At 41.4% G+C, this 24720-nt stretch overlaps 1 protein-coding gene across 1 annotated transcript; it reads left to right on the top strand.

Annotated features, from left to right (window-relative positions):
* The first annotated feature begins 1987 nt into the window (after positions 1–1987).
* On the top strand, positions 1988–7140 carry dusp6 (dual specificity phosphatase 6). Its single transcript, XM_044192808.1, has 3 exons — positions 1988–3101; positions 3476–3910; positions 5447–7140. Exons 1-3 carry the CDS (start codon positions 2699–2701, stop codon positions 5758–5760), a joined length of 1152 nt encoding a protein of 383 aa, XP_044048743.1. The 5' UTR covers positions 1988–2698; the 3' UTR covers positions 5761–7140.
* Positions 7141–24720: the final 17580 nt, after the last annotated feature.

The raw sequence follows: 24720 nt of genomic DNA, 5'->3' as shown, positions 1-24720 counted from the left end.
CAATGTTGCTGGAATATTATACTAAAAGTAGATATTCGTTACATTTACAGCTACCTTTCAAATACTGCAGCCTACTAAATTACACATTTGAGTCACTAGTAGGCTACTTACTTAAGTATTTTTATTTTGTGTATATATATTTTTAATTACACTTATTTTCCTGTGCCTACATTAAGATTAAGATGTTGATAGCAAAACAAATAGGCCTAATAAACTCATTAAAGCACTATTTCTTTTTTTTTTTTTTTTTACATTATTATTTATTTTTTTTTACATGATATACAATGTATAACAGCTGTGATAGCCTAGCTCCAACTTCCGCATGAGGATCACTGCGGTTTCATCTGCTCTAATCTGATGTCCTACAGTCTGAGGTTAATTAGACCTCCTGAGTCTGGACAAGACTTAAATCGACAGGTGATCAATTAAAAAAAAGCCTTTGTGTGCGTTTACAGTGGGCTGCGAGGCGCACATGGCGATAAAAACACAACCGGTGGAAATGCAATGCTCCTTTTGTTCACAGCGCAAATGCATTGAGTTTGGGTGTGAAGGCCATTAACTTGCAGATGGGAAGCAATCAGCGCAACTGGTGACTCTGTATGGACCGATGATTCGTGTCTGTCCGCGGTAAAAGGGCGTGAAGGACGTGGAGATGCCAGAGATCCGGCTGATTGATAAGAACTCTGACAAACTGTAGGCCTGCGTGTCCTTACGAAAAAGAACAATAGAAATCCTGGAGTATTATTGAAATCGCATATTCCACTTGGGGAAATGTAAATACCACAGAGGCCTGGGATTCAATTGTTAAAGTGAAATTTTTGGGAGTAATATTTCTACAGTACTGCAGCAGTATTACAGGAATATCAAAGTGATCCTGGCTGGTCTAGTTAGTGTGAGAAAGAGACAGTGACATATTCATACACCACCCACACAAACGACCCTCTTCAGTCCAGTGAAGGCTGCACAGACAGAAATAGCTCCAGTGATGTTGTGTGCTCACAATGTCAGAGCAGTATTATTCAACTGTGTTTATTTCAGATGCTTTTGATTAAAAAAGGTGCACAGAAACACTTGAAAGTCTGCACTGTACAGAGGGACATTAAATAAAACTTGGCGTCTTGATACTACACTTGTGGTTTACCATACTATTCCTATAGAGACTGGTGGATTTATTCTGTATACAAATATGTTTGGCATATGAAGTTCTTGAGTTTTAGGTCATTTCTTTTTCAACTCTGGTCTTGTAGTGTAAAGGATTTTAAAATGAGCATGAATTTAGCTTTTTGTTCAGAATGCAGAGGCTAGTTCTTGTACATAAAAGCGCACTAGCGAGTGTAAGAGCCTCTCTGCTAGGTCTGTGTAGTGAAATATGTAATCCAAGTCTCATGACAACATAAAGTTGTGGGAACAAATGAAGGCAGAATGCTCACTTAAGTTAAAGAAAGATGGAGTTAGAGGAAGGATGTTCTATTGAGAGACAGTTTCAACCAAAGAGTCTGGTCTGAAAGGCACTGACTGATCTGGCACCGGTTGTTGTTTGGCTGACCTCTGACCTTCCAGGATGGAGGTGAGAGAAAAGAGAGTTTCTCCATCAGCAGGGTGCCTGCAGGTCGAGGGGAAGTTATGTCATTAGAAGCACACCTGAAGCTTTTAAATGATGGTCGGCCTTCTTCATACATTGTTTTCCGAGCCAGAAATCAGTCACACGTACAGTATGGAACTTGTTTTTGTTTTCACATGTCAGAATCAGTGTTACATTTTGATTGTTTTGATTACTGTAGACATTGATCATAAGGCATCTCAAAGAAAAAGTTGAAAAAATGAACATATTTAATGTATTTTATTATCTGGTGTTATAATATTGTAACAACAGAATGTGTCTCGCGCTGTGCACCCCCCCCCTGCAGTTCTTCTGTTTGTTTGCACTCACTTGATCCGGAGCGGAAATTCCTCTCCGTTTTTGTGAATGACAAACTCATTACCAATTCATCAACACGGGCCGCTCCATCCGGCCCCCGTTTCCAGGGCGACCGCTGCTGGGGCTTCTCTGATTGGCCGGCCGACATAATGTATCCAATGAAACGCCTCCTGTTTGTAGCCATTCAGCAGCCTGGCGCCGCAGAGAGCACAACGAGCTAGAGCCCGCACCGCGTCTATTCACACCGCAGACAGAGGGGCAACAGGCGGCATCCGCAGGCAGAAATAAACAAGCATAACCTGCACGGTTCCCACCCAGAGAGACCCCTCTTCCCCACCTTTCTACTGCACTGGATCTCCAAAAAGGAAAATAGAGGTGGAAGAGCAGTTGCGCTCGGAGCCGTGGAGTTACATGAGCAGAGGAAGCGTCAGGGCCGGCGTGACTCATTGATAAATAACACGGTCTCTCTCCGGCCAGATGCATGAATGACTGCCAGAGTAGGCAACCCGCTCTCGGGAAATCTGTGAAGGAGACCCGCGTTTGTATTGATCCGTCTCATGCCAAAGCGCACGGGACATTGAAGGACACTTGGAGAGACAATTTATTTGTCTGATTTAGACTTTTTTTTATATTTCAGTCGCTTGTGTTGCTGAGGCCCCTCCAAGCAGCGGACTGAAGAAGAAACCCCAGACAATTTTTTTGGTTTTCTTGCCTCCTTCCCGCTGCAGCCAAACCTCGCTTCTTCAAATCATTTTTTTTTTTTTTAACTCCTGCTTATAAATGCTTGACAAACTCAAGCCAGTCGTCCAGCTCGACTCTGTAATGGCGATCAGCAAGACGGTGGGCTGGCTCCGGGAGCAGCTGGAGACGCGCAGGGACGGCCTGCTTGTGATGGACTGCCGTGCCCAGGAGCTCTACGAATCGTCGCACGTCGACACGGCCATCAACGTGGCCATACCGAGCCTCATGCTCCGCCGGCTCAAGAAGGGCAACCTGCCCGTGCGGTCGCTGCTCTCCGACGGAGAGGACCGGGAGAGGTTCGTGCGGCGGTGCAAGACGGACACCATCGTGTTGTACGACGAGTACAGCCGGGAGTGGAACGAGAACGTGGACGGGGGCTCTGTGTTGGGTTTACTGCTGAGGAGGATGAAGGACGAAGGCTACAAGGCCTATTATCTGGAGGGTGAGTGCGGTTCATTCACATTTTAGGGCCCCGCGGCCGCTGCTGTTCATTCACACCCGCAGATTATTGCGCAGAGGCGGAAGGAGGCGCTTCAGCTGGAACTGAATGTGAAAATCTTATTTTGTATAATACGAGTTGCACTTGTTTGCAGCTTTAAAATAATGATCCAAAATGTCCTGAATGGATAGGCTAATAACTTTATTCCTATGAAAAACACAACTGACTGACTCTTGCAGACATTTTCAGGAAAGAAAAAATATCATGCAGCTAATTGAGTCCGAATTGCAAGTTAAGATGGATATTTTTTGCAGTGCAACAAGCTCATACAGCGGCCTTGTATTAATTTCTGCTTCTGTTATTTTATTCTTTTCCAGGTGGCTTCAGTAAATTCCAGGCCGAGTATCCAACTCTGTGCGAAACCAACCTGGACGGCTCCTCTAACAGCAGCTCCCCCACCGCCCAGGTGCTGGGCCTCGGCGGGCTGCGGATCAGCTCCGACTCCTCGGACATCGAGTCGGACATTGACCGGGACCCGAGCAGCGCCACAGACTCTGACGGCAGCCCGCTGTCCAACCCGCAGCCCTCCTTCCCGGTGGAGATCCTGCCGCACCTCTACCTGGGCTGCGCCAAGGACTCCACCAACCTGGACGTGCTGGAGGAGTACGGCATCAAGTACATCCTCAACGTGACTCCCAACCTGCCCAACCTCTTTGAGAACGCAGGGGAGTTTAAGTACAAGCAGATCCCCATCTCGGATCACTGGAGCCAGAATCTCTCTCAGTTCTTCCCCGAGGCCATCGGCTTCATTGGTAAGTAATCCTGCAGAGCTGAAAACACACTGCAGCTTCTCTTGCTGCAATCTATTAACCTCACCTCTGGGTTGTTTACATGCACATTCCCTTTTTTGGGGTTGCAAATAATGATTATTTACATTATTGATTAAACTGCAAATTATTGTTTTTGAGTCATATGTTGATATGGTGAAGGTGTCTTTTCAAATCGCCTGTTTTGTTAACCAACAATCCAAAACTCAAATATATGAGTTTACAATGGCATTGGACATTTGAGAAGCAGGAACTAGCCTGAAGACCTTATGTGATTGTTTTGAATAGCCTATATGCAGACAAAGTGAAGGGGCAGAACCAGATAGTAGGGGGCATAATCTTATTAATGTGATATGTCTTATCACTGCCAGGAAGTGCTTATGTTCTTATTGTGCAATTGCGATTAGATGAGGTGTCCCTGGCTGTGATCTTATCAGTGAACCAGGCAGGGACACACAGAGTGGGCAGATTAAGGCCATTGTGTCGAGGCAGAGGAATACAAGCCTGCCTGTAATGGTGCGCAGGCCAAAATGCACTGTGTACAAATGATGTGACTTCAATGGAAGACATCCTGGCCTATCTCTTGTCTCTGGGCTTGTGTAATTGCAGCACAAAGGGCGACGTTGAAACAGGAGAATGGGGAGAGTGAACAAGGGGAGGGCGGTAATTTGAGCGCAACAGGAAGGAAGTGGCATTGAAAGTAATCTAGGACATGGCATTGCCCCCCCCCTCCTTCCTCCCTCCACATTACAAAAGGAGCCATTTACAGGCCCTGTTGACATCCTGTTCGCCTTGACAGGGTGCCCTCATGACTCCTACGTTTACACGCCCAAATGGCACCATTGTCGGAGTAACCCTGGCGAGCGGAAGAATGGTTTAATAGACCGTAATAGTCAATTTCCCAGCCGGCTACTCTAGGCCAAAAAACGAAAGAATGTCGGCTCTGTTTATGTGCGCTACTGCCGCAGCCCCTGTTTGTTGACTGACATGCTTGGGAGATAGCCAGGATAATAACTTCCGCTGCTCTCCCTCCCTGGAACCGCTCCAACTTCCAACACAGCTTGACTTAAATGTCACAGATGTTTATCACAAGTTTTTGTTTTGTCTGTGTCGAAAGGGGCTGCACTTTCCATCACTTGCAGGAGGACATGCGTGTCTGAAATGTGCAAATAATGCCTCTAAACAGTTCATAACTTAAATGTTTCTTAAAAAGTCACTTAGTTGATTAACAAAAGCAAAGATGCCAGACATTCACTGTTTAGAGCTTCTCTAATGTGAAGATCTGCTGCTTTTCTTAGTTTTATATAATTGTACAATGAATATTTTGGGGTTTTGGACTGTTGGTTGGACAAAACAAGCAAAATGACCTTTCTGACATTTTATTGACTAAACATTTAATTGATTTGTCATAAAATGTTTAGTCTGGAATGAAAAAAGCGCTAGTTGCGGCCTTTTCTCTAAATCTGTTGTGTGCTTCTGACAGTGGTCTATAACATATGCACCCTTTTCTCTTTCTACCAGATGAAGCGCGAGGTCAGAAGTGCGGCGTCCTGGTCCACTGCCTGGCCGGCATCAGTCGCTCTGTGACAGTAACGGTGGCCTACCTGATGCAGAAGCTCAACCTGTCCATGAACGACGCCTACGACATCGTCAAGATGAAAAAGTCCAACATCTCGCCCAACTTCAATTTCATGGGCCAGCTCCTGGACTTTGAGCGCACGCTGGGCCTCAAGAGCCCGTGTGACAACCGCATTGCGGCGCCGAGCCAGCAGCTCTACTTCACCACCCCGACTAACCACAACGTCTTCCAGCTGGACCCCCTGGAGTCCACGTGAGGTCTGCCGACACCACCCTCTCCTTGCTGGAGGTTTCATGGGCCTCCTGTTGGAAAAGCTGCAAAAAGTTTCTCTTTTTTCCGTCGCCTGCCGCGGGACCAGGCTTTTGACGTTATTGATAAAGCTGGTTTGAGGCAACTGCTGCTGAGCGTGGTTACTGGAGGGCCAAAGCCGTCTGGCCAAGAGGCAGCCGCTGACTAAATGAGGAAAGACAGTGAAAGAGACATAGACAGAAAAGAGGACGAGAGTGCAGATACTTTCTTCAATCTTATATCACTGTTGGACTCCTGAGGTCTTTTATCTCTTTTTGTCATTGTTTCTGAGGAAAGTTAAAGTGATCCGTCGGACAGATATACTGTACGTTACGCTTCAAAGCTCCTGGGCTGGTGTGCCAAAGAGACATGACTGTTCAAACCGGACAGATCTAAAAATGACACCCTTTTTTATGTTTGTTTTGGGGTATAGCACTGGTTCCCCCAAGACATCAAGGTGCGTTGTCTCCTTCGTCTTCTGTGAAGACTTGCCTGTGTGGGGTTGAAGCACCCCAGCTTTAAATGGCACACTATATACTGGACTTGATTTTACATTTGTGGAGTCTTTTCACACATTTATACATGATGTATATATCTTAATATAAAAGACAATACAATAAAAGCCTTGTTCTAGTATAAACCCTTTGCAACAAGTGGGTACTGAAGATTCTCTTTGTTTCATATTCTACTTTTATGTAATCAAACAAACTGCATATTGATCAGTATGTTGAAGTTGATTATGCCAAAAATCAAGTAGGCTTTCTAAGAATTGTGCAAAAATGTGTACACGTGTAATATATTTGATAATTGCTTTATGTGTGAATTCAGCCGACGGGCCTTGTTTTTGCACCCACCCTCCCACAAATCAAAGTCACCTTGGTAGTTTGCCTTACTTTTGCGCCCCGGAAGGTTTTTACTGCGCATTAGCCTTCAGAGAAATTCACCAATTTTCTCAACTCTACAGCACACAAAAAGTCAACCAAACCTTGAGCAGTTTTCATAGCAGTGTTTAATTTGGCACCACATAAAAGATAGCATATGCAAGTTTGAGTCAGCATGGCCTCTCTGAAGGTTAATGTGAGTAATCCTGATATGTGCACAAGGGTTAAAAGTCTCTGACATGTGGACAAAGTAGGAGGCTTTGCTCACCTCGCCTCTTCAGGGAAAACTCTGTGAAATACAGTTTATATTTGTCAAGATGAGAGAAAAGCATTGTGTTGCTCCCTCCGCAGAGAAGGCCTCTTTCCAGAGGAAGCCATCTTGGTGACCTCTGCCAACCCCCTCCACACTCCTCTCTTACGAATGTAAAGAAATTATAAGTTATTAATAAATTGCTATTTTGTCTACACTTTCTGCTTTCCGTGCCTGTTTTTCCATTGACATACTTGTTGGTGTTTTGTCTGTGTCCACAGTAACACGTTTATGTAAGCGTCTCGTCACCCACGGTACAGTTGAGTGTTAACCAGCAGGCCGAGTCACGACAACAAAAACAGTCGCCATGAATCACGAGGCTGTTCACAAAGCTCTCGCTGGTCATTGACTACAGCACTCGACACATCTCCCACTTAAATTTCTAGTTCACAATTAGCATGTCCTGTCACACGATGCTTGTGTAAAAAAGCATCGTGCACACTGTTCTCTGCGATAACCATTCACGAACTGCAAAATGCTACGCAACAGGTACTAAGTGATTCCAGTCACGCTGTAAACAGCACGACTGGTTTTCCAGGTGCTGCTTTGCGGCGAGGGGCATCGGGTTCACACAAACACGCCCTTGGGCACTTCCTGAAGGCGGGGCCTCCGCATTGAGCCATCAGAGGGCGCTTAATGTACCTAGATATGGTGTTGAGTGATAGCGAGCGCAGCGGCATTTACCTGTAAAGACCTGGAGGCCCAGGAGAACATGATCCTCAAAGCGCAGGAGAGGGAGGAGTGTTGTGTTCTCACACAAGCAGCAACTTGCTTCACAGCTCAGCAGAGACCTGCCTGCTCTGCACCAACATTCCCACACAGGCTGATTAACACCAACAGCAGAGTGTGTGTGCATGTGTGGTTATGAGTGTGGGGGGGAAAGGGACAAGCAAAGCATTGATCTCCGTACATCAAAGTTAACAGACAAATTGGTGTCAATTGATAATAATAGAGGATTTTCATACACTGACTCACATGCAGCTCTTTTTGTCTGCTAAGCCCTTGATGCATGCAGCATATATGTGCTTGTAATGGAGTAAAGTCCTCAAAATGAAGTGTCGCTTTAATCGTCAAGTACAGAGAATATGCAGGCAACATAGACCCAGCTTTAGTTTAGAGTTCAGAGTCTAGGGTTTCATAAAACACAAGTGATAACAGGGCCAACAATACCTCACGTGTATCAAAAGTAGACAATGTAAAAAATAAGTGGAGAGTACTTTCTTTTCATCTTTTCAGCATCTATTTATATTTTTTTCCTTAATATGCACATCAGAACACAGAAAATATAAAAAAAAAATCATATATATCTGGAGAGGAAATAACATGCAGTAGAGGTAGGAAGCTGAAGTCTTGTACAAAAACGTCTTGTAAAACTCAAAGCAAAATGAATAAATTGCATTAATTGTCGATAATATGTGATAGATAAGCAATTACTGGCCAAAATAAATTGAATAAAGGTCTCTTTCACATGTCTTTCTTAGTTTTTTTTACTGGAAATACAATCTGGAATGCAGTTGAAAAAAGCGAGTGAATCATTGGCTATGTAACAAAGGGCTAAACCTGCACACTCATGTCCTGACGTAAATGATTTATAAAAAGACTCCTACATTTCAGTAGGTGCCAGCGCTCTCCCCTTTGCCCACTTTCCATTTCAGGTGCTATTTTCCGTTTCCTGGGTAATCATTTCATAATAATATGACTCCGACATCCAACTGTAACAGAAAAGTACATACAGTAATGAGCAATGTTTGCTCCAACTCACTGAATTAAGTTTTTTTGGGATCTTAGTGTTCTTAATCTGCCATGTTACCCACAAGAATTTGCATAACCAAGGGCAAAAAACAGGAAACAGATAGTAGTAGCCTTCATAGAAATCCCTATTTATGTATACTCTACAGTATATCTGTGATTTATGCTTTATACAGCGGTATTCATGTTACTCATTCATGCTAAATTGTCCTGCAGGCAAATCTCTCTGGGATGTTATACTTATATTTATTGCCTTCATCACTCATTAATTTGTTGTTCCTGCTTAATAGTATTTGGGGTCATGGGGTCTGCTTGATGCACTGAATGAAAGGAAGAGTCACCAGTTTATCACAAGTAATGCAAATGAGATAACATTCCTACCTACCCCTAATCCAATCCAGCATCCAATCCATCTAAATTGTAGACAGAAGCTCTGGGGAACACTGGATAAACAACCAAAACTCCATACTGAAAGGCCATTGCCTGGGAATCACATGTAAGTTGTCATCCTCTGGGGACCATGAATGTCTGTACAAAATTCATAGCAATCCATCACATAGTTATTTATATTTCACTAGGTGTTGGTTGAACATTGCAATTTCTAGAGCTACGTTGCTATATGGCTAACATGGAAGCTATAACCCTTGAAATGTGTACGTTTAAGCATACTGTTCAGTTGACAATGGTTATGCTAAGGTTAAGCGGTTAATGGTTAATGGTAGGAGTGTGGTAATTCATTGGGGTTATAGATAGAGAATGTGGGCAGGACTTTTGTCTTTGCCCATAACTACATTGGGATCCATAAGAAAAAGTACCAATTATTTTTAAACTCAAACGCCTCTTAAGTAGTAGCCCGCCATTTTTAGTACTAGCTGATATTAGATTTTTCTAAACAGTTCTTTTCAGGCCCAGTGAGCAGAAGCAGTTAAAGATTTAATAAGCAGAATGTTTACCTGCACACCAGTTTTCTGACTACTGGAATGAGTCAGCTTCAGGGAATATTTTGATAATATGGCATAATGTTTACAAGGTATCTTCTTTTCCTTTCGGCTGTTCCCTTTCAGGGGTTGCCAGAGCGAATCATGTGCCTCCATCTAACCCTGTCCTCTGCATCTTCACTCACACCAATTAACTTCATGTCATCTCTCACTACATAAACATAAATCTCCTCTTTGGTCTTCCTCTAGACCTCCTGCCTGGCAGCTCCAACCTCAGCATCCTTCTACCAATATATTCACAGTCTCTCCTCTGGACATGTCCAAACCACCTCAATCTGGCCTCTGACTTTATCTCCGAAACATCTAACATGAGCTGTCCCTCTGATGTCCTCATTCCTGATCCTGTCCATCCTCGTCACTCCCAAAGAGAACCTCAACATCTTAAGCTCTGCTACCTCCAGCTCTGCCTCTTGTCTTTTCTTCAGTGCCACTGTCTCTAAGCTGTACAACATCGCTGGTCTCACCACCGTCTTGAATAATAATAATAATAATAATGTTTACAAGGTATGATGTTCTGCAATTCTTCTAAGAACCAGTTAATGCATCTGATGATAGGGAATCAAAAAATGTGAAATTTGAGGCTATGAACGAGCAGATAAAAGGTATCTGATTGTCACATTAAATTAATTAGGTTAAGAGTCAGTGAGGATGTAATCAAACTCAGTATTTGAGAGGTAAAAGCACATGTTCAGCCAGAGGTTGTGCCCTCTGAACAGGATGAAAATCAGTGTCTTGCTCAAGGACACTGTGACGGATATGGACTCACTGGCTGCTGCAGGAGATCAAACCTGTGAACCTGCGGGTGAAGGGACAGGTCTCTTCAGCCACCCGGATATCATCCGTCAAACTTAAACCCAACTATAGCCGAGCCTGGGAAGCTCTTATTCTCAGAATGGACCGCTGTGATGTTATGGCAGAACTGGGACTGACCAATAGGGTTGGGGGTATGCGTGGCATGCCGAGCGTCCCGGAGGCTCTCATGGCCGTTCTTCCTGTTTGCGGCTTGGCCTTTCGTGGGTTTAAAGCCCAGGATTAAAGGTCACAGGAAACTACCAGGACTAATTTTAGACAGGCATGTAGATGGGCTTGGCAGACCCCTTCAGCACCTTCATTGCAACAGCACAGCGGCTGTGACAGGGCAGGCCATACGGGGATCTGGAAACACGTATGGCTGGGTCATGGTGAGGGCTGTCAGGGGGGTCGGCATGCGGACATGTGGTCAGATGACTGATAGGCCCAGAGTTAAATGTACAGTAGTGAGGATATAAGCAGGCGTTCGGATAAAAAATAACAGAAATGCTCCATTCATGTTACAACATAAACTACCAAGAATGTGTGCTTGCACAGATTTGATTTTCCAGTGCATTGTGTTGTGGCAAAAGTTAAGCCTGCTTCAACGTCTTTGCCGGATGATCCTGTCTTACTGAAGTGAATGTGGAGGCTGCATTTTGCAGTGCAGTGCTGTTGGTTCAGACAGAGAAATGCGAGGTGCATTGAAAAAGCTAGGAGCATCATAAGATCTTGGAGATCAAGATAAGTAAACAACACATCTTTGTGTGAATGGGCTGTAATACAGTGCAATACATTTTTGGGGTTTAATATTGTCATCTGTGAAGCTGTCAGCTAAATGCCATCTATGTAGCTATCTAACACTATGGCTGAAGTATGGGAAAGTACTTCAGTCACAGATGGCTGCATGCAAAGGAAGACATGAACATTGAACATCAGTGCCGTTTGGCTTTTGGGATAATTCATATGAGAGAGCCGACTTGTTCTGACTTTTAAAGCCAAGAAAAGACATGGCAGACAGAAAAGCCATGCAAAGCAACTAATTACAGCTCCAGTGGACTGGTAAGTGAAATATATGCCACAAATCTGAAATGATTAATAAGTGATACATTACTTCTCTGAGTTACAAGTTATGCTGATAACACCATGCTGCGTCATCAATGTAAATTCAACTTTGACCTCTATTGTCACCAGTAGGAGTTGCAGCAACATAGATAGAACTTTTTTCCTCCTACACACATATTTCTTCACACTAGTGTAGATTAAAACAGCCAATTACAAGTGAGATCCAGATATCACCATGCTGAATATTGGAATAATAACAGCTCAACTGCTATTTTGGCTGGAGAATGAGATTGTTCAGTTTTTGTCGCAGAAATGGCTCACGACTCCAGGTGCTTGCTAATAACGCCGTCCTCCAGTAGGAGCAGATCCTTTGCCAGTGCGTGGGGAGTTTTTGTTCCAAAACAGAGCAATAGGCCAAAAAGTAACTTTTGAAAGTCTGAAATCAGCACCTGGACAAATAATTGTTGAGTTGCTGGCACTGATCAAAGGCCCAATCAATCAACTTATGTTACTTTGTGCTACAGAGCATAAAAACCCATGCTTATTTCTCCTAACACATGTTGCAAAGTAACATCCTAAGTGTCACATCTGTTTTCTGATTGCGTATGAACATGACATCCAGCTGTGGGCTCGGTGTGGAGCACGGCTGCCCCAGTTCCCACTGGCTTTTTGGCCATGAAAATAAAGCCAAGAGGTTGCAGGGCTAAACTTGGCGCGCCCGCTAATCCTCTGCTAACAGTTCCTGTCCCTCTTACCCTCAAGCGACAGCGTGTTGACAGCAGCCTCCACGCCCTTCATCTCTCCCTCCTCCATCCATCCCTCCATCAGCTCCCCCAGCACCCCCCACCCACCTGTCTCATGTCACATTGCTTCCCCCTCATCCACTTCAGCAATTTCCTGTTGCCCTCGCAGATCGTGTTACAAGTTCCAAAATTGCAAAGGCAGACACACACACACACTGCCTACAAGCTCACTCTCAAAACACATAAACATAAAGGGGCGCGCACACTCTCTCACACACAAACACACACACTCACTCTTGCATGTCAGCCATGCTATCATTTTCACTGCCAATCCTCACAATCTTATCGCTCACACTTTCCAATTCTCTCCCTCTCTCTCTCTCACACACACACACACACAAACACACACTTTCTCTCTCACACACACACAAACAGACACTTTTTCTCTTTTTCTCTCTCTCACACACACACACACACACACACACACACACACACACACACACTCTCTCTCTCTCTCTCTCTCACACACACACACACACAAACACACACACTCTCTCTCTCTCTCTCTCTCTCTCTCTCTCTCACACACACACACACACACACACACACACACACACATACACACAAACACTTTCTCTGACCAGATTATTAATCCAGCTCAGGGAACGGGCTGTGACCAAAACCTCGTCGGAAGCAACAGATGGACCAGCTCACAAAACAACAACAACAACAAAAAAACCCAAAACACTTCCTGTCGGCGGATTTGCAGATCATACACACTCTTACACACACAAACCATCAACCCATACCACCTCTCATGAATGGTTATGATAATGGGGCTGTTGAGGTTAAGATTAGAAAATGTGTTTGTGTGTGGTTGTGTGTGTTTCAACATAAGTCTGAATCGAATGCCATCAGCTTAATGTAATGGCTGCAGCAGAACAAGGTTAAACCTGCACAGAGAGAGAGAGAGAGAGAGAAAATGTACTGTAATATCTCAATCATCTTCTCCTTTGCACAAAATCTGTTTTATAAACTATGAAACACAGTGAAGGAGCCAATTTTAAGGCATTGAGGAGATCTTATCATGTCAGATCAGTTTATAGAAAAGCAACTAGTAAAAAAAGAGGTTAAAAAAACCCTCTTACAATAATAATCTGACCAACAGTCTCTCCATGTATTACTAGTGTACATTCATGCCAAGTGGGTGGATGAAAAAAATTTATATCCAGAAAAACGCTTTACATACAGCATGTGAGCAAAAAGGAATTAAATGTGAGTCCCAACTTAACGTCCTGTCATTCAGTGCTTGTGCACTGTTGAATATTGTAAAACAGGCAGCAGAATTCACTATCAAAAAACATTTAATGATGAAACTGATGTGAAAATGGAGCTGTGGACTGTTGGCTCATTAAGGCCTCAACAGCAAAATAAGTTTTAAAATTCATCAGTGATAATGCAGCCTGAGAGAGAACAGAGAACACTCTTCTTCCTGGCTATCAGAACTTTTTTTAAATCACTGCTGCTCTCTCTCCCTGATTCTGCTCCATGTTCCCTCTCGAGCATCAGGTGCCAAATATTGCACGAGCATGCAGCATTCCATAAATGTCCTGTCATGTCTGAACGTTAACATAAAAGTCACCCGTAACATTCAGCTGTGTTGTTTTAACTTGAATTGTGTTGTTTTTTTAACTTCTCTGTACAGCACCTTGAATCTACCTCTGTGTATGATACGTGCTTTATAAATAAAACTACCTTGCCTAAACTACAACATCATGTATAGCAAAATTCTCTGTGATGTAAAGTATACAAGATTTGTAGTAAATGGGCTCAAACAATGGTCCTTTAAATGAACAAATAAATCACCTTGTTTTAAAAGCAGATTGTTATAAAACTAAACTGAGAATTAAAATATGGCTAAATGAAAATGCCCTGGTAAAGATAAGAGAAGGTATGAACTTGATTGGACTAACACTGATTCCAGACCGTCATGCCTTACCTCTCCACCCTCTTTCAGTTTCCAGAGCGTCTTCAGCCCTGACAAAGCGTAGCAAAACGTTTATTTGAAGGACCTATTGGCAGAAATGGAATATACTATTCATAAGTATGTTTTCATTAGTGCATAATCACCTGAAAATAAGATTTGTTGTGTTTTTATTACCTTAGAATAAGCTATAATATTTATCTACATTATAGCGGGAGCGGGTGCCCTTCCATGGCGGTCGTCATGTTGCACCGCCATGTTTCTACAGTAGCCCAGAACGGCCCACTGGCTTTAGATAGGGCCTTTCAAGTTTTTCGCAAGTTTTGAGGCCACCGTAGTTTCACCCAAAACGCTTGGAAGGGGAGGGTGAGGCGAGTTGTATTCAAATGGTTGCAAACTGCAATATCACCACTAGATGCCACCAAATCCTACACACTGCTCCTTTAAACGGAAACGGTGGTGCGTTGAACACCCTGTTGTGTTACGCGTTTACTACTACAAAATGCGCTCTATGTTACAGTCACTGCCCTTGGTATGTGGAAACTGTGGGGCGGGGTTTATATACACCTCACTGCTGATTGGGTAACACATCTGACACACCCACAAAATGAGAGAAAACGTAACGTTTCACACCTTTTCGAGGAGACATGTCATTCAACCTGGGAACCGTAGCAAAACGGTGCACACTGTTTTCAGACTGAATGTGCCCCTGATCTCACCAGCAGCCTTTCTCACCTGTTCTCTATTTGCCACTCAACCTGTCCAGTATATATGACCTCATTTCACACTCTACCAGATAATGTATGTTGCTTTTGTGCAGCCTATTCTGCATTCTTGATTACAGACTGACAGATGTTTCCTGATTGAAACCAGTGTGCCAACTTGACTGTTATTTCTTGCCTTCAGACTTGTTCATCTGTTTTTTTACCACAGTTTTAAGCCTGCATGCATACATGTTTCATGTTGCCAGTTATTCAGAACTGTTACAAATACTAAAACAAAAATTGAAATGAAGCTAAATCATATATCGGTTGAACACGTTTGTCTGAGCAACTCTCTGTATGCTCACTGGAGCTGTAAGTCTGTTTAATGATGCTTAATGCCAGATGGAGGTCCACGGGTCAACCATGACACTTGGTGTCTTCATGGTCTTGGCACTCATAAATGCACACTTCCTCTCACAGCGTCAGCAAGTCGAGCCTGTTGCTGCATCATGGCCTCTCAGACAGCACTGCTGTCACACTCAGCTATCATCACCTCTCCTTCACTCCAAACCTCCCACATGAACAGACCTTCTTCTACAGCCAAACACTCCTTTCACTGACAGCTGATGTCCTCCCCTCCTATATGTCCCACTTCACCTCTGACTGTAAACTGAGCTTTTGTCCAAGTATCTTTGTCTTGAATAAGAAAGTTGAAAGGTAAATTTAGATTTTTTTCCAAAACATATTTACAATTTCAAACAAATGCAAAGCACACTTCAACCTTCAAACAAGTGTATGACATTACAATAGAAAGCCTTACATCATTTCTTCATAAGACAGTTAAAAAACTGACTGGTTTCAACCTGAGTACAGTAAGTCTTATAGGGTTTAAACAGTTTTAGACATTTTCACAGCTATTTGAGATGGACATTTTTTTTAGCAGATGGAGTTTTCCCAGTTGTCATGAAATTGCAGATCTTAAAATTACATTTTTTTCTGAGCACTTTAGAATCAGAATCAGAAATACTTTATTGATCCCCGAGGGGAAACTCTTTTGTTACAGCTGCTCACTATCACGTCAGTGCACACAGGAATAGAAGTACTAAGCAAATCAGAATATAATACACTATAATACAGGTAAGATATAAGTATAAAATGAAAATAAGTGTAAAGTACAAAGTGTATTACCAGTTGATGATAAGTATGTAAGGTAGAATAATACAATGTAATAATATAAGTAATAAGTAGTAGTGCATGTACTGTCAAGTTTAGTGTAACTTATTAAGATGATTATGAGACGGTGGATATTGCACAGCAGTAATAGAAGTATGAATAAATATCAGTAAATAGGGAATTTTAAACTGAAAAGAGTATATTGCTCAAACAACTTTAAAGACTTTTCATCCATGTTGGCTTAAAAGCTGAGGTTTTTTGAGGAAGATAAAAATACATTGTGGTTGAATCTCATGAATCTCAGACAGAGTGTTCAGACAGAACGTGCAGCAAATTTGTGCAAATCTTTGTTTATCCATCCCAAACAGCTACTGTAACAACTGTACAGACATTAGCTGTAGCTTGCTAGTAATGCGTGGAGTGCGGTTGTGTGTGTGTGTGTGTGTGTGTGTGTGTGTGACAGCTCAGACTCTGATTGAACTATTTGTTACTGTCCTCTGATATCTCGCCTTTTTTCCCTTGTCTCTACAGTCCGTTCTTATAAAGCTTTAGGAGAACATTTTCAAGTCGCACTGTTGCGTTTTCACCTCTATTTGTGTTGATTGGGGCGAACTTGCGATTGTTCATGTCCATTCATCTTTGCATTGAATTTACATGCAATCGCATGCTTCTAAATTTCATTTTGCATTCTGTCTGAACATACCTTAAGAATAGTTTGGACAGCATTAAATTGCAGCCAGTTTGGAGCACACCAAAGACCAACATAAACGGTTTACCCCACTTATCAAGAAGCCTGTTTATTTGCTTCAACATGACTAATGCAAATGCAGCTAATTGGGATTTTATTTTTTGCTTTGTTCATTCACTCATAGCAGACTTAAAATTTGGTTGTAGGGTTTAGAATCAAATTTAGGTTAAGGTTAGGGTCAGGGGCGAGGGAATGCATTATGTCATTGAAGGTCCTCAGAAGTATAGAGTAGAAACATGTGTGTAGGTTTCATTAACATGCTTCCCTAATGTTAAAATCATCACATGTGTCGATGGGACCTCTGACCCCACCCACTCCCTCTGGAATGCTGGGAAGGAATGTCTGGAGTAGGGGGGAAAGTCAGAATGAAGAGCTTTGTTTTGGGACTCAGTGTTTTGCTCTCTCCCTGTGTGTGTGTGCATGCGTGTGTGTGCAGTATAATACAATGTTCTCTATCACAGCCATTCAGCCCCCGCAGTTTCCACAGTAAGACAGTTTTTTGCCCTCCGTCTGATCACAACCCTCCCTAGACTTTGCAGTGGAACTGTCTGACATTTTAGCCAAATATTTAACCTTTACCAGGATCTAAGTTTAACTCTGACACAAATTAATCTTTTTTGAATTAAAAAACATTTTCAATCAAAGCAAAGCTGTAACTGTGACGTGTGTTTTTGAAACTTTTATCCACAAAGTCTCTTTGGTAGTTCAGTAAAGCCTGAGGTGGTCTGGTCCAGAAAACCTGAACCACGAACAATTTCCCTGTCCCCGACTACTGCCACAGTGTCCATGAACACAGGACCTTCAACTGCTGCACATTTGCACCTTAAGCTTTTGAATTACAAGCTTCTGTTTAGCACTTTGTTAAATCCAGATAGATTTATTCACATAAACTTGGTATGTTACTGTTTCTTTTACAGATTAAAAAATGGCCATTTACTTGTAAAGGACACTACTCTCATTATTTGATTCTTTTATTATATTAGATTCAAAACTACAGAGACTGAAACTGAAAGACAATCATTTTCAGCTTCTTTCTATATATTTTATTTTTTGTTTCCTTGTGGAAATTGCTTTGTCTGTGGTAAATGAAATTTGGGCTCAAATTGACAGACTGCAAAACTGATGATACATCAAATCTTTGATGCTCAACATTCTCACAACTACACTTGGAGTAAGTCCAAGTTTTCATATTGCTGTGAATGAGAATGAAGTTTTAGACAGCTTGTTAGTTAAATAAGACTGGAATAAAGGCAGATGGTGTATTAAGGTGGAAATTAAGCGTCAACAGGAACACTCACGTCCAAGTTGCACATGTCAGCAAGTATCTGCAGTGCTGAAGACAATACATCTATATTTGGTAACAGACCCTGACCTCTGACCTGCATGTGGAAAGGAAAAAGCAAATTTAACTATAGGATTAAATTATTACTTTATGGTTAGCTTTAAAACTTTCAGTATTACAGAATGCTTAAAAATGGCTCCTTCCAATTTAGCCAGGTGCAAAGAGACGGCAGCTGTCGCTAAAATCCGCAAAACGTGGAATCAAAACGTTCTCCTGAGACAAAAGCTTGAGACAAAAATAGTTACAATGTTCAAATTGCTGGGTTTGTCTTTTGTTTCTCTGACAGAGTTGCAGATGTGCCCTCAATTTTCTCAGATCACCCTGCTACCCCATCAAACCCACCAAAAGGCCACCTGACGAGCTTTGCTGCCTGTGACAAAAATAGCTTGACCATTCATATCACTTGAATTGCCTCTTTATAAGTTGATGGATATGCTTGCATGTCTTCATAACACCCACCTTCCTGTCCCTGCAGCCCCCTCATCACCCATCTCCCACTGTGATCCATGTGCGAATCTGATGTAGCGTGCTGATGTAGCTGGCTGTCAAGTGCTGCACGTGCTACTGTGAGCTGTCCCAGATACAGGCAAAGCAATGGGGGACACATCCGATTTTCATGGTTTATACCATAATAGGCTTTTACCATTACAGGCATCTGGGCAGAACCAGCTTGGATAATTAAAAAATTGTTGTTTCTAGTGCTATGAATCCAGAAGACACAAGCTCTCTTTCAGCAACAAACAACCTGCTGTATTGTCACATCCAAACCAAGAAGCCCAGCCATAGTCAGTCAAATAAGCAAGTTCAGACATTATTATTGTGGTTTTAACAGCCCAACAGGCATACAGATACATATATGATGCAGCCAAAACATAATCAAGAACAAGATTGCGGGAGAACATAACAACATTGCTTATGCACACTCTAGTTCATATTTAGATCTCTGAATCATAATCTACTGAAGATGACCTTTTTACATTGAATTAAATGACTGTGCGATGGAAAAGTTGCTCATGGTGCCAGATTTACAGAATTATCATGCAACTCCTCAACCAAGCTTTGACACAATTTTTCAACGTCTTTAAGTTCTTTTTTTTTTGCTGTACTGTATGGTTGAGTCTAAGCTGCCCTCGTCAACCCCCGTAGGCAGCTGTTTTCAGCAAACAAGCTCTGATAAACCTGCCCAGCTAGCTGGTGAAGAAAATAGAACATTTAGTAGCTAAAAAGCCAGATTGTCTTGGTCTCTATCAACTCCTGAGAAAACAGAGCTAAAAGGAGAGTGAATATTAGACTTAGATTCAACAGGTGGACAGAAACACAACTTCAAATGACTGCTAATGTTGCCCTGTATCTGCTGTATGTATAAAACACCTGTGTGCTAACATCTTAGCTACTTTTTGATCAGATGATATGGTGGTGGCTTCTGTGTGTCGGTGTGTAAGTGTATCAGTATTTTTTAGCATTCAACAACAACATATCCCACGAGTCTTAGCCATCTGCCAAGGCCTCATGGGAGCTGTAGTTGTTGAAAAAAACTGTTCAGCAGTAGATGTTTTGTCAGCCACTGCTGTAGTGGCTTAGCTAAAGTTAGCAAAAGCTAAGCCACGTTCAATGGCTTGGCAGTCACTATCACAGATTTCTTGATTTAGCAGTAATGCTTTTGCAAAAATCTCTCATCAACAAAACATATGGGACACCTCAGGGTACATTTTTATTATAATATTGATAGCTTTGTTGTACAATGTGAAAATGACACTGGTTTTCATGGGTTTAGATAACATTTTAGCTGAGAAATAGGTCTTAAATAAAAATGCTTTATTTTTCATCAGCCATTTGTATGAGTCAGTTAGGCTTTAAATTCTAAGAAGTCTAAACATTTATTTCAGAGTATGTTTTTCTGAATCTTTTTGTCATTGAGTGAATACAAACTAAAGAAGCACAGTGACCTGATTGGCCGGGCCAGTACAGCAACTTACAGTAACCTGTTTCCTTTAAATTAATCGTGAGTCAGACTTGAGACTTACGAAACCTTTCCTTCAAAAACTATCTTTGGCCCCTTCATAAATCTTGAGTCAACGCGTCCTTCCACCCACACAGACTCTACCTGAAGCGACTACAATGATCTTTCTATTATTGAAGAAAAGATATGGAGGGAGTGAGATATTAACAGAGAGATAAACAGAAAGAGAAAGAGAGAGAGAGCCAAAGGAAAGAGAAGCGGCGGTTGACAAAAGGCGATCTCTAACGGCTGTGAATCATCCGCGCTGTCTCCATCAAGCCCACGCAGCCAACTCAAGAGGAGTATAAATAGACATTATCATTTAAAAGCTCTTTATAAAATGACAAAATGAAAGAAACTAGGCGAGCAAACATCACATACCGCCCACACAGACAGACCTGCTATCAGGCCCACTTTACTGATGCAGATTTTTTTTCTGACTGTGTTGTCTGTCGGCCTTCATTTCTCATTTACACTTTCAGCATAGTGTCAGTTGTGTCCAACACCTGTCTGGTGTCAGTCTGACTGTGATGCAGGAATATATCAACAAATAATCTACTTGTAGTTGACTATGACCCTCACTTAGTGATCAAGCAGAAAATATTTTTTGTTCTCTACTTTCATACAACCTCTTTTGTAATTTAAATGGTCTTAATAGCTCCAAATGGAAGATTACAATTTTCTGAATATATAATGTACTACAAAAAAATGTGATACCCATTCAGGGTATCTCTAATTTTCTTTACTTTTTTATGCAGAGTTAAAAGAAATAGAGAGTTAAGACAACAAAGTAGTGAACGTAAAAGTAGCATTTTGAGAAATGATCACCACACGATTGGCCAGGAGCAGTGACTCCCTGGAGTACCCACTGGTTGCCTGGAAACCTAACAGTGATGACAGGACTCCAGGAAGTCACTGCACCCAGCCAAGAAATAATCTGGTACATAACCTCCCGTAACCACAATTTATTGTTTTTTCACTTCGGTTTTTGTACAGATTAAACAAAAGAGATATAACGTGCTGATTAGTGAGCTTTAAAAGGTGCTGGTAGACATATATTGCACCGTTTCTAGCCTTTAAGCTAAGCTAAGCTAACTAGTTGCTGGCAGTAGCTTCATATTTAGTGTACAGACTTGAGAGTGGTATCAATCTTCTCATCTAACTCTCAGCAAGAAAGCAAATAAGTGTATTATAATGTCAGATTATAATGTTTAAGATTTACTGCCTTTAGTCCAATTATCAGTCAAGTGTCACAGATATACTCTTATTAAATAATCAGTATGTTTGATGAGGAATTTTATTTTGGGGTATGCTGTCATAGTCTGATCATTTCAGTGAGTTTGTTTTATTGTTGTAGTATGATGGTATTTATATTTCTGGATATCCTAACTAAGTTATTAATTGAGTAGTTGAGTAATTAATTTACTTACGATGACAAACAGTCTTATGTATAAATGTCTGGAAGATCCTTGTCAGATCAAAATGTTGCTTGTTTTTTAAGAAAAATTTCTAGTTGCGAGTTTTGGACAGGATCCTTTCTTCTCCTTGTCCTTTCTGATGCTCCTGTCCCTGAAAACTTTCATACAAAAGAACATCTTTTATGTGAATCAGTAAACCTGCATTCCTCTTAATGTGTGTTCTTACTGTGGTGACTTCAGACATCCGCACTTTTCTTCCTAGTCTACTGCTCCTATATTAGTGAAACTATAATAATATCCTAGTCAAGTGCTCCCTCCTGTTTCTCGCTGGTTCGGCTGTGTTGTTTCCCCTCATCAGTGTCCGCCCACGGCAGGTTGCTGGCACGTCGAGGAACAGGAAGTGGAAGTGGGTGATTAAGGCAGATCCAGGCCTGCCTTCCCAGTTCATCCAGCCCAGGTATGAGTAATACTGCTGACACAACTGTGCCACTTCAGCAACAGAACAGGGGAAAGAGAGCTAATAAGGGAAACAGTGGGAGGAAATAGCACTTTATCACTTAAGCATCCTAGCACACTTCACCAACTACTGGCTGATAAACAGAATACTTCACAGGATTGTTGACATCTACCAAAATAGGCAAAATATGTAACTCATACATGATGCTACTGTGCCTGTAACCCTATCATAATGCTGTGGTAACTGGACTGGATATTTCTGGTTGATTACAACTCGGGTCTTATTTTCATTGTTTGCAAGGTATGAAGACTTTGAAATTTGCTTAATATAGGCATGTCACAATAAAACATTTAGGCATTTGTCTTTCCTTTGCCTTTGTTCTTGATGGAAGCTAATGCAGCTAAAAAAGCAGACTGTGTTTTCAGGTGCCCATGGGAAGGAACATCTGAGACTTAAGAGTTGGCTGCTAAACCTCAAATACTTTCAATAGGAAAATTTGCCAAATTATTCTTTTCATGACATTAGTGTTTACTTATTGTTTATCTTCTGGGTTTCATTTTCTAATTTTCACATCTTAGGAAAAGATCAATCCAAGCTTTCATTTGTACTATCATGGAGTGATAGTCTACAAAATGTTGGCAGATGATGAATTTTGATACATTACATCCCTGAAGACCATTTGAACCATTTGAAGATTTAAATAAAATTTCTGGTCTAAATGATTTGTTTGGTTGTTTCACTGATGTGGCTATTAGGCCAAACAGAAGCAGAAACAGTAATGATCCAGCATAGCTACAATAAAAAATTGACAGCATTATAAATCCAAAAGCAATGTAAAACAGTGATATAGAATGAAATTCACTGTAGAAAAGGCAGACAGACCCATTTCTACATCTGCAGTAGGCGCAATAGACCAGAATGCAATTCTGCTACAAGACATTTTGAGTTTTGCATAGAGGCTATATATTTAATCTCTTAGTCTAAGCTATCTCTGTCAGTAGCCCTATCTCCCATTACACATATATAACCCATTTGTTTATTCTAAGAGGATGGTCGCAAGGCATTCACAAAGGCATCTTAAGGGAAAGTGGCAGCATCAAAAACTAAATTTCTTTACTTTATCAGCTATGACTCCTGGACTGTACTGAACACCACAGACTGATGGCATGGAACTTGTTGGCGTGTTAATGAAGTTTAAATAAGATTGTGCATGGATTGTTCTGTTAATGAAAACACCAGGGGGCAGACAGCAGGTAGACTGATAAAATGTGCACATCGATAGGTTCTTGCTGCTTTTAACACTTTTGATACTTTCTTTTTTTCTGTTATAGCTTTTAGGAAAAACTTTCATACATGCGTTGGTGCCTTACCCAAGAGCACCTTGACTTTAGTCCCCGTGGGGTGAGGAGAAATCCATCATAACTTGGTGTCTTACCTCCACCTGTTGATCAGTGGAATAGTGGGTCACCACTGGTAGGGCTGTGTATTGCGTTGTGTACGAGATAAACTAAATGGGGACCCACTCATAGAAAAACAGCTCCATAGTGTTACTAGTGATCTAAAACTCCACAGGGAACTTTTAAGTAAATGTAGGTCTAACGGAAGGTAATATGTATGTGAAGTACTGAATTTCTCCATCTGATGTTGAGTTTGGAGTCTCTGTTCCACAATGTAAAATGTGCATCCATAACTGAAATTCACCATTCAGTATCTGGCAAAAATGGTTGCTCTGTGAAGGTGTTTGTTTTACCTCAAGTAATGATTTGGACCTCAGTTACATTCTTATCCTGTAAAAAGTGTCAAATGTTTGTACGACCCATTGTTTTGAAGGCACTGTGCATTTGTACAAATGTTCAACAGCTAATTTGGGTCAGAAATTGTACCAGAATTTGTCTTGGAGTGCATATTACAAATGAACATTCCACTTGTCCATAAAGGTGAAAACATGTTAAGTTCCAACACTAAACTAAATATGGCTATGTCCACAGTAAATTTCACTTTACATGTAGATATTTAATTCAAGGTCCTTTGACGAGTTCATCCTCTGGTCTTATGAATGTATGATAAACAGTATACAGTACTTTCTCAGTTCCATGGTCAGAACCAAGAAGGAAACAGAGGCAGAAGGAAGGGAGCTGGAGTATCAGAGTGAGATACCCCCACACCCACACCCACACCCAAAAAACCTTTTAACAGGAAAAATGGAAGAAACCTCAGGAAGAGCAACAGAGGAGGGATCTAAAAACACAACACAGAATAATAATAGATAAATGTAAGGTAATAATAATAATAATAATAATAATTCTATAAATAAAGTAATATAAATTAAAATGACATTTTAAAATCTATTTACAGAATGGAATAGTAATAGTTTTGAAATGGGAGTTAAAATTTGAAATGAAATATTGACTGTACAAAGGAAATATGGACTGTGCTATGGAAAAATAAATTAAGTGTATGAAATATATGAAGATGACAAGAGCAAAAATTAAATGAGAGCATAAACAATTAAATTATGTAACAGTGGAGGTTGAATGCCATGCACAATATAAAGTCCAGTTTGATGAT

The sequence above is a fragment of the Siniperca chuatsi genome, linkage group LG4 (genome assembly GCF_020085105.1).
Source record: "Siniperca chuatsi isolate FFG_IHB_CAS linkage group LG4, ASM2008510v1, whole genome shotgun sequence".
Lineage (NCBI taxonomy): Eukaryota > Metazoa > Chordata > Actinopteri > Centrarchiformes > Sinipercidae > Siniperca > Siniperca chuatsi.
The sequence above is the reverse complement of the archived record's forward strand: the minus strand, read 5'-3'. Positions and strand labels throughout refer to the sequence as shown.

Excerpts from the sequence above, each read along its gene's own strand:
- dusp6 (XM_044192808.1), top strand. The coding sequence starts at position 2,699 with ATGCTTGACAAACTCAAGCCAGTCGTCCAGCTCGACTCTGTAATGGCG. Across the intron at positions 3,102-3,475 it reads CAAGGCCTATTATCTGGAGG|GTGGCTTCAGTAAATTCCAG; the intron begins GTGAGTGCGGTT and ends ATTCTTTTCCAG. Across the intron at positions 3,911-5,446 it reads CGAGGCCATCGGCTTCATTG|ATGAAGCGCGAGGTCAGAAG; the intron begins GTAAGTAATCCT and ends TCTTTCTACCAG.